This window comes from Simochromis diagramma, unplaced genomic scaffold, assembly GCF_900408965.1.
Source record: "Simochromis diagramma unplaced genomic scaffold, fSimDia1.1 OVJJ01000802.1, whole genome shotgun sequence".
NCBI classification, from domain to species: Eukaryota; Metazoa; Chordata; class Actinopteri; order Cichliformes; family Cichlidae; genus Simochromis; species Simochromis diagramma.
This window is the reverse complement of record NW_024387492.1, coordinates 18,361,548-18,372,603: the sequence shown is the minus strand read 5'-3', so window position 1 is coordinate 18,372,603 and position 11,056 is coordinate 18,361,548. Positions and strand designations below refer to the sequence as shown.

Below are 11,056 nucleotides of genomic sequence, written 5' to 3'. Positions count from 1 at the left end.
CTACATGATTAGTGGTTAGTTTGCCAGGTTGCCAGTAACAGTGATCGAAAGTGAAACGTCTCAACAACTTCAAAACAGATTGAGATAATAATTAAAGACCAAGCAACTTACTTATCCAGTCGTGCCACAAGTGGATTAAAGTTTTTAGGTTAGAGCAGTATTTGGAACACATGTTCGAGGGTACCACAGGATGTTTCCTAGCCTAGGATGATGGTAGTACAAGACCACCAAGCTTGAAATGAATTGCTATCCAGAAAATCTCCTGGTGCAGGCTGTATCTGTGCACACATAAGCACATTAAATGTTTCACCAGCACAATTTAGGTTTTGAAGCAAAAACAAATATATAAAAATAACAAAAGTATCACTACAAAATCAAATACATACTCTAAATTTTATTGTAAATACAACCTCAACAACTTTACCTGTACTGTGTGCTTAGGGCTTTATGCTGAGTGATAGTGTATTAAAATACTATGCTGGATAAGAGAGATTTAGCATTGCTGTTGTCAGCATGCTGACATTTGCATTTTACTCAAAGCATCTGCAGCCCCACAGAGCTGCTGGCTACTCTGCTCAAACCAGAATGATCACATTACAGGTGTCTGCCAGCCAGTCTGTCCAAAGGAAATGTATAATGTGAAGGTTGGCGCTACCAATTCAGTGAACTATACCAATTATGAAATATGGTCACAATCCTCCTTCTGTTCCTGAGTTATGTGTTTGACCAACGGTCAAAAATCTCATTAGAACATTAAATTTTACATACATAGATTAAGAAGGTGAAATATTCGAACCTTTACTTCCAAAATCATTTGTTCCAAATGTACTGAAATTCTCTCTAGTTGCACTCGGGAGTGAGGTCATAGTAAAATTTGATGACCAAAATCTAATCAGTTCAGCCCCAAGTCCAAATTAACTTTTGGGCTGGATGTTAAAAAAATATACATAAATCCCTCTAGGTGGGCCTGGGAAATAACTTAAAAATGAGAGAGATTTGACCTTTGATGAACCTGACCTGTTGATTTTTGCGTCCAAGTGAACGTTTATTCCAGATGTAATGAAATGCTCTCCAGATGTTTTTCAGTTATAACATGAAAAATAGAGATCGATAGAAAACACAACCAAGAGCATAATATCTACAGCCACTTGTGTCATGGAACTAAGGACGTGGTTCCTATAAGCTCACTTTCACAATCCTTATGAATGCTTTGTCTCAGAAACACCTGGAGAGGATGTCATTGGATCTGGTACAATCATTAATATACCCATAGATCCCATATCTCCCCAAAGTATCAAATTAAATTCTACTAAAACATAACTGTGCTTTAATTGTTGATCTGCTATTCATATCAGTTTAATTTAGAAGTCTGAAGGCACGATCAATATTTCCCTCATAAAAAAAACATCACTCCAAAAACCTGAAAAGTACAGAACCGCTTTATTAAATTCATAACAGTATAACTATGAGAGAGTACTGTCCAAACAAACAGCAGTGTGGTCATTCATGGATAAGAGAACAGGAGGAATGATAGATGGCGGCAACACAGCCTTCACGTGTTCTCCGAATGTTACTTATTCAAAAAAAACAATACATAAAATCCTTCTTTTCACTAAAGCAAGTTAATGAACGATTACGATAAGAGATATAAAGAACAAACACGAATGAAATTGCATTTACTTCTCTGATTTCCTCAATAGGTTACATCTGCATACTCAGGCCTACTGATAAACATGTCACTTGTAAAATAATGAAGTCTTGGCTCAATCACGTTTTCAAACCCAGGTTTGGACACAGGTCAGATTTGGTCAGCTGCAGAAAAGGCGCACACACATTACACACCTTCAGCTATTTTTTTTCCTCATTGGAAGTAATGTTCAAGTTATTCTCCATTCAAGTGCCACAACCCTCACTAGGTTTTCCGAAACGCTTTTCACAACCACTACAGCATGGGTGTGAACGCTCAGGCGTGACCGTGATTGCAGCAGCAATCCGCACTTAAGTCAAACTATGTCAAGCTTTTGTGGTTGTTTTGCACTTGGCGTCTTCGCCTCCTGATTGTTCAAAGTTGGTGCAAAGTTTGCCCTTTGATTATGAGACTTGCACCAAACCATTGAATCATAATTATGACTCACTGTAAGTGGGTGTGACATAGCATTGTTCACCTTTAGTTCGAGAGCCATTGTTTAAGGGAAGTATGCTATTTTGTCAGGAGTCAAAACCACCCAAAAAAAACAACAAATTTTTTTTAAGTTTACCCTGAGATGAAATCTCCATGTTACACATCCAATAATCATGTGAAAAAGGGGCATATTTTAGTGTACAGAACAGGCAACACACGTGGCAACGGTACAATATTAAGTACAATTTGCTGGTGTTTAATTTAAAGCTTCTTCTTAGCTCTCTTGTGCTGGGTTAAGCTACAATAGTGTAAGCGTACAAAGAGCACCATGCACCTGTGTAGTAGTGACAAACTCAAAGAGGGTCAGGTAGTCGTACTTTTGGGGATTTAACACAGCAACAGGCACAAACAAGTGCAAAAAACAGACTTGAAGAACAAGTGAGGAGTGCACCACCTAGCTCGGTTTGCAAATGCTTCAGCTGACTTTAAGGCTGATACAAGTTCTTGAAGGTAAAACTGCTACGTGTACTTAAAGTTGTATTCTGAAGAAATAACCGCCATACATTAGGGTCCTTTTATTTTGAGGTGTACAATTTCTTCAAAGCATCAACCAAAACAGGAAGAGAGATGTCTCACTTTTGCTAGAGCAACTCAAATTTCAGTGGGTGTCAGCAGTACACCGTTCCCAACAGCTGCATCCCTGCCAATAAAATTCCAAACAATCTTTTGACAGAGAAGAGTATAATTAACAACAGATCCAAATTAGGGACTCGTTGGAGTTGGAGGAGAGCGACATGTCAGCATGACATTCATTTATTTCTGGCACAGCTTCAGAATGAGTTTTGTGAGATTGCTAAAGTCATTATGTTTCAAATTCCACATGTAGCATCTTTAAAAACCAAAGTACAGGCCAATCAGTTCATATGACTTATGGTATATGTTCATTCCCATCTTGAACATCTTATAAAAAGGCACTAATTGGGTAGACATCCAATAGAAAACCTGGGATCAAGATGTGACTCGTGTCCTAAACGTCAGTGGTTTAAAACCGTTTAATCAAACGTGCTTTCGGCTTCAGATTAGCAGTAGACTGCAGTAGTAAAACAGGTGCTTTACCTGACCCTAAATGTGTAATCCGCCTAGAAATGTTGGCAGCAGTCGCATACAGGTGTACTTCACAGACAAAGTTAAGTTTCACTAAATGTGGATCATAAAAAGCAACAGAGAGAAACAGAGAACAATCATTTCAACTTATCAGAACACTGGAACCAAAGTCAATGGATTCTGTTAAATAATAAGACTAGTCAGAAAGTTGCAAATGCATTATGGAAAGGTTCAGAATAAAAGTGAGTAGTTACATATGCAAGAGGCAAAAAAAAATGTTTGTCCAAGCTTAGATCAGGAAAAAAATAAAAATGATAAACCTCAAGGAGAACTTGCATCCTTTTATGGTGACAACAGAGTTTAGCTTTCCCTCCACCCCAAACTTCATCCTGCTCAAAAAACAATCAACCATTGTTCACTTTGTGTCCCCATGTGATGGTAATGTTTAAAATTACTTCACACACCAGGTCCAGGTTATATGGATAACAAAACTATGTCAAAGTGGCAACTTTAAAAGTGCTTGCCAGTGGATTTTGTTACTCTCCAACACGGATTAAACCTCCTCCCAGACTAAATCCTAGGAAGACCTCCAAGGGAAAAAGTTTATGGTCTATCTCAGCTTAATCCATGTCTGGGAAATGGAGGCAGTAAGACATAGTAATGCTAGCTACTTCCCCATCTGGTGATTGTGCTGGTTTGACCTTACATTTAACAGATGAAGTATGTAACTGAAACATTTTCCCAAAATGTCAGACTACTCCGGTTAAATCAGAAACTCTTGATGTCGACAGATTTTAGAGAGAAGTTAGAAGATCAAGGGTTACTGTGCTTGCGGAAACATGGTTTCATATCCACATGTTATTGCGACACATCTGACTCTTCACATACTTGTCATAAATCAATCCTCTAGACTTTCACTGGTCGGTGACATTTTAATTCAGTCAACTGAAAACGCTGGTCTTTGAGTGGGGAAGAAGGCGGCCAACCAAATGTCCTTCATTCATCGGCTCCAAAAAACTCCTAACGACATTCGTCAAGACACCAGATGTTAAGTTTTAAGTTCAACATAGCCAGATCCCGCCTACATCAGCAACGTCAACCAAATACAATGCTGAGTGGCGTACTCTCTTTGGTTTGTGTTCAAATAGCGGACTGACGTACAGACAGGTGACGAAATATGAGCGCATTTGTGCAAAGATGAACCCTCGATATCTTCTCAAAGCGATGGTGAGTTCAGAAACTCAATTTATGATTGACAGCACAGCTGCTGTACTGTGTCTGTAGCTGTGTTGTATGCTACAGGCTGAGCTGAGACCTTTGCTGCAGAGTTTAGATACTTAGGAAGCCTGAGTAGACCATTCATGTGTTTACTAAGAGGATTTTCACATCCAAAAGTCTTAAACAGTCAAGATTTTAGATTTCGTTTAGATTTTAGATTGAAGGAATTTTAACTTAGTTGTTTTTTTTATTATAGATGAGGCAATGAAGGCAAGTTCTTCTGATTAAAAAAAACCAACCAAAGAAAAAACAAAAGCACTTTTTTTTGTTACAATCTAATTAATGACCACCGTCATATTGTAATGGAAGCAGAGATCGTTAAAGAGCCCCTATAACGTATGCAAAGATGACCAAATGCTGATATAATCAGATTTATATTCCTCAAGGATGACTTAAAAATGAGCTTAATCCTGCACGGGCATCTGTCACACTTAACAGAGCACATGACGCTAAAATGATCTCGATGCATAAGAGTATAAAGCACCGGGTTTTCATTTGATAGTTGCTACTAGGTTTAGAGCTACAGATGTTTATTTACACTGTGGGTGATATTTGAAGGCCACTGGGACCAGAAAAAGTTAAAAGGGACCTATTATGCAAAAATGTTTCTAAAAGGAACAAAATCAATCAATAAAAAAAAAAGGAGGTCAGTAAGAAATCTCCATGAAGGGCAAGGGGTTTTTTTGTTTGTTTTTTTAAACTCAAAGAAAGATTACTGTAAACTGTGAATCATGCAAAGCCAGCATGGAAGTGATATCAGCACAATAGGTCCCATTTAAAAAAAAGTGTCTAAAAACAAACTGCACCATGAAAAAGTGATAAAATGTGTAGATTTTTTTATTTGTTTCCATAATGAAAAATGTTCCAGCTACCAGATCACAGCTCAGCTCTTGGCCATATTTGTATGTGGCTTCATAATTTCTTCTAATGCTCATTATCATCCATAATAGAATAATTCTATTATTTTGAAGAAGTCTTTGCATTTCTATTCATGTTAATACTGACCTCAAGAAACTAATATCTGAATGTTCAGTGTTTGAACCAGCCAACCCTTGATTGGGGCGGACCCCCACTTAAATTGATAAATACAATGAAACCAAGATCCAGAAATAAACTGAGTTCTGTTTTAATCTTTAAGTAAATGTATCTTAAAGATAGATAATATTAAAGCAGAAAGTTAAATTCAGGCAGATGTGTCCTGAACACTACAAAGTCTGAGAACAGAGACATGTCTGATATGCCTGTAAAGTGCTGAAGCACTATATCTGCAACACAGCACGCTGGGCTTGGGGTTTTTCACCTCTGCAAACAGTTAAAACAGTTTCCAGCATTCTGAAGATTTCACATTTCCTGAGCAGATATCTGCTCCACCTAAAGGCAGGACGGTGAAGACCTCATACCTGCACACAAACTCACTGGATATGAGGACCTCATCTCTTTCTCCGTACTACTACTTCTGGTTGGACCCCAAGGGGTTGATGTAAATTAATGGTTTCACCACTTAGAAGAAACACACACACACTGTCTCCATTAATATGTCCACAGAGTCAGTCATCTTTTTGCACCAATGCTGACTGCAAAGCTCTGGATTTCTGGGATTCTTTCCAACCTGTAAATGCTGAGGAGCGGTGCAGTAGAAAATGTCAATAGAGTAACAGGAAAGCAAATATTTTGTTATTTATATTATATAATAAATAATAAAACTTTGTTCATATATTTTTGTATATGTAAATTAAAAAAAAAAAAAAAAAGTTCAGCCAAAAAGAAAGTGACTGTCTAACAAAACAAACGGACATAGAAGCAGCAATAAAGCTGTTTACAAAAAGAAGTGTGTGTATATATATATATTGCCGAATTTTGACTATATCGAGTCGCTGGATACAATTGATCCCAACCCCTGAGTGTTTCAGAGGTTGTTAAGAGAGTAACTTCTCAAAATATCTGATCGCTCAGATCTGCAGTTTGATGAAGCTCCTGGTCACGCTGCAGAAACAACGTTCTGCAACACAAGCAGGCGGATGTTTGACCTGAGGAGGTGTTTAAGGTAGCTGGATTTTTACAGTTCCACGAGACGCCATAGTCTGTTGTCTCTCACCAGCCACTCACTCCCTGGAGGCCAAAAAGGTTTCTCCTCCAGCCTAATCCAGTCTGTCAACCCAAAAATATGCATCCACACTAAGAAAAATGCTGACAACGAGGCCTCAGATGTTAACGCGAAAGGAGTCCCAGCTGTCCCCTTTGCCACTGCCGCTCCCATTCTTGGCTGCCCCCATTGTTGCCATCCCATCTCCAATGTCTCCATCCGGCTGTTCCCCGGTGGGAGTGGAACCAGGCTCCGGGTAATACTCGTCATCCTCGTCAAAGTAGCCATTCTCCATCATGCTGAGGCTGGAGGCTGCGCTAAGGTCCTGGCAGCTCCCCTTGTACTCCTGGATGGACTCGTGGAGCGACCACAGCTGGCACAGCAGGGACATGTCCTGCTGACGCAACCCCACCTGCAGGGGGCAGTATAGGGATTAGCATTTAAAAAAAAAAAAAAAACCCGGGGAAGTACAGCTGCAGCTAACTCATTAGCTTATTAGATCATTTTTCAGCAGCTTGTTGCCTTTTTAAATGTTCACAGTTTAATAATTAAGAAACCCAGAGATAATGTTCTACAAATTTTTAAACGTGTCATTTTGTCTAATAACCTGGGATTATAATCGCTTGACATGAACACAAACAGCTACAGGAACCACGAACAAGCGGCTCTGCTTTCATTTTCTAAATTACTTCACGGACATATGCATAGCAGGTGCCCTTATAGTGTAGTGCCACAACAAACTGGGTGTAAGGACACAAACATGGAGCCTAGCAAGTTTTCCTTTAAATGATGAAATTTACACCAGTTGCACCACTTAAACTCTCCAACCATCCTTCAGTGGCCAATATTGCCTACAAATAAAAGCTCAGTCTTTCTACAGGAAGTAAATCTTCCAGGGTTCCCACAGGCCCATTTTATTATTAAATGGGCCTGTGGGGCTTTTACCGGCAATTTTATAGCCAATTTATTTTTTAAATATAGATGAATGAATTCATTGTTTTAGCTCCAAAAACATCTGTCTGGCAAATCACCTTAATAACTTGGCATTAGTGAAAATCTGATTTATTTCTCAACCGTTTAGCACATAAACAGAAAGATAAGCAACAAAAGAGTGACTGTAAAGGAATTATTCAAGTAAAATACCCAAACAGTCACTGAATTTAACCTCTAACAAAGAAACAAAAAGAGAAGAAAGTAATAAAAATAATCCTCGCCTGTGGCCTCAGCTGACTCTGTGACATCGGTGTGTCAAGGCCACGATGATGGTGTGTAAAGGGCATTTTTGCTGCTGACCTCACGGCTGAGCTGACAGTGCAGTTTGAACTTAGAGTCACGGCACACTCAGTGGTCAAGCATATCACAGGCAGCTAAAACGTACACCAAACACTGTGCTCTTTAAAACTGCACAGGGACAAGCTTATAGTCTTTAAAAATATAGGACACTGACAACTTATTAACTACAACAACCCCACAGTAATACATTAACAGCAGCAAAGCAATAAGGCTAACACCTGCTCTGCCAAGGCTAAAGGACATAAAGAGTCAGTGGGATTTAGGAAAGAAAGCTTTAGGAAAAAAAATAAATAAATCCAAATGCCTAGAGTTTCAGCAGCAGTTTAACCTCTTTCAGCTACGTGACTTCACATAAGAAAACAAGCTATTGTTAAGCATTAACCAAGATTGCTGGGAATCTACCTCAATAATGAAATCTGGTCTGGTCATGGTATGAAAATCCTTGCTGCTGGCAAGGGAGTGTAAAACAGTGTGCAGTAAGAGTTTCACTCTGATTACATCTCTGCAAATGTGATAGCAGGTATTAGTTCACTGAAGGATTTTGTGTTGGTTTCTGTATGTCACAATAGAAACTTTTATACTGAAGCTAAAAGGTATTAAAATGAGCTTAGAATCCAAATCAGCACAAGCCTAATGGCTTAATTTGTCTCATCCAATGCAAAGCTGTTCCTGATCCCCTTTTTTCCTTCTTCTTATATAGGCTGTTATTAACACCAGAGTCCATTTTAAAAAAAAAATCTCGTTTTTATCCTCAAGTGCTTCTAGGTGGTTGGGTGGCATGTTAAGTTAATTAACTAGCGAGTCTTTAATAAACAGAGCAAGGAGAAAACACACTTAACAGAAGTGATAACAAAGGACAGTGATCATAATTTGTATGTTCACTGAACAAAAATCCCAAACAGACAGGACATACTATAGCAAAAATCGAAATCAATATTTTTAACTTCATAATTTATTTATATAATGCAGAACGGGTTAATTTTGTATGCCGAATCAATCAAAAGACTATTGTTTTCAAAAAGTCTTAATTTCTCAGCTAAAATGCGCACAAGTTTGTCCAAAAGCCGAAAAAAGAAAACTTCTGCAGTTTCTTTAGGGATTTTGGTTGAATGGTTGTGAATTAATCGTGCTAGGATTAAACCAGCAGTGGTAAACGGACCACTTTCCTGTCGACAAATAAAGGAAAACACTCTGAAAATGTTACCATCTCTTTTCGCAGCAGAGCCAGTGCTGCATCGAGGTTGGCCGGCTTGTTGGCCAGCAGGTTATCGGCATTGTTCCTGCCTCTGCTCAGGTCGTCCTGGATCATGGTTTTCTTCACGTACATCCTCTCCATTTCTCTCCAGGAGCCGCCGCTTGAGTTCAGCAACCCGCTCAGGCTCTTCGGCAGCGGCGGTAGACCCTCGATGCAGGCCATTCCCCCCAGCGTGCCGTTCGTTGACTTACCATTCATCGTCTTATGTGTTACGAAGCGGGGAGAGCTAGTGTCTATAAAGTCCTGTTTTTTTCAGTTCAAAGACGCCACAAACACTGTTATCACACAGCAGTCTCCCACACTGAACAAACCGAGCAACAGCCGTGCTTTTCTCACCCCAGGGCAGCCAACGACGCCACGTTCAGTTATCCCGAGTGAAGCCGCTGGAATTCCGGTATGATCGTCAAAATAAAAGCACATCAGCTTAAAAAAAGTGTGATGAACGTGGGAAGAGAGAAAAACAAAAATAACAGAAACAATAATTGCTAAAGCATACTGGCTTTTTTCTGCCCGTAATATTATAAGGAGAAGCGTGAAAACTCTGCCTTGTAATATCCATCCATCTTCTTGCTCACTTATCCAATTCAGGGTTGCAGAAGGGCTGGAACCCATACCAGCTGTCACTGGGTGCAACACGTTCTCATCCCAGATCGCCAGTCCATTGTAGGGTTTAACCTTTAGATGCTGATAGATCTAGAAACATCATTTAACATGAAAAGCATGTTTTGATGCTTTGGGAGGAGACCACTTGGATAATACAAGCTAGGCACAAGGAGAGCATGCAAACTCGCAGCTGGCTTTAAGAGTCAACCACATATCTGAAATGTGCTATCCACTGCACCACCATGCTATCCTGCTTCGAACCAGGATTAATAGAAGCCTTTCTTTTCCTAGAAATTATATTTGTACTACCTTTTTTCTGTTGCAGAATTCTCCCACAGGTGGATGCTTTGCATCTCACAACTCTTTTTTTTATTACGATGTATCCCTTATGTTATAAATTAGGATCATAATTATAACATCTTATACCATTCTCAAGAAAATAAATCACTCCTGCAAGTATTTCTTTTACAAACATACAACTCAACAGAACACATGCACTGAAAAAAATAAAAACATGGAACAATAATCAAAATTTAAATGCTGTTCTTAGAGATCCTATTACAATCATATGGGTATTTTCTCCATTTCTCCATTGCACTACTTTCAAGCACTTTGCAACCATGTCCTCTAATGTGTGCCTCTCTATTTTATGCCTTCCAGTTTTGTATATATTCATCTTGTTTGTATATACTCCTCTGGTCTGCTATTTATTCTTGCTGTCATACAATTGATATTTTTAATCCTTGAACAGTTGGTGTGGCGTTACCAGAATTTCGTTGTACATGTCCGATGACAGTGGAAGGAGATTCCATTCTTCTATTCTATTAAACTTCTATACGACGTCCCCCGGCTTTTACTTTGAAAAGAACTTCTGGTTATGTTTTGGTGATTCTTGTAAAGTGTCCAAACTCGGATCGTGGCCGAAGAGTAAAATCCGCTTCCTGTCCTTTAACACAGTGGCTGCTGGGCGTTTCCCTGCCAACACATATATGCATAAAACATGCAGACTTTTATTTAAAACACATATATTTATAGGAAATCGTGTATCTTATTGAACAGATCTTTGAACAGATACAAAGAATACAATTTAAACAGACAAGAGATGAGATGGCATTTAAATGTACACTTGTACACAATCTACTCTAATACAACAAATTGCGCGATTATATTAAAAATACTGAACAACTGCTTACCCCTGAATTTGAAAAAAAAATCTTAGAAATTTCACATATGTAAAAAATTGCTTCTACACTTAAAAAGAAATCACACATTGTGTGTAAATATGTCTACTCCAAATTTTCTTTTAGCATTAAACTTT

At 38.8% G+C, this 11,056-nt stretch overlaps 1 protein-coding gene across 1 annotated transcript; it reads right to left on the bottom strand.

Annotated features, from left to right (window-relative positions):
- Positions 1 to 1,417: 1,417 nt before the first annotated feature.
- Positions 1,418 to 9,506, bottom strand: fam89a (family with sequence similarity 89 member A). Its single transcript, XM_040018067.1, has 2 exons — positions 9,085 to 9,506; positions 1,418 to 6,999 (listed from the first exon to the last, which is right to left on the bottom strand). Exons 1-2 carry the CDS (start codon positions 9,331 to 9,333, stop codon positions 6,706 to 6,708), a joined length of 543 nt encoding a protein of 180 aa, XP_039874001.1. The 5' UTR covers positions 9,334 to 9,506; the 3' UTR covers positions 1,418 to 6,705.
- Between the last annotated feature and the right edge of the window lie 1,550 nt (positions 9,507 to 11,056).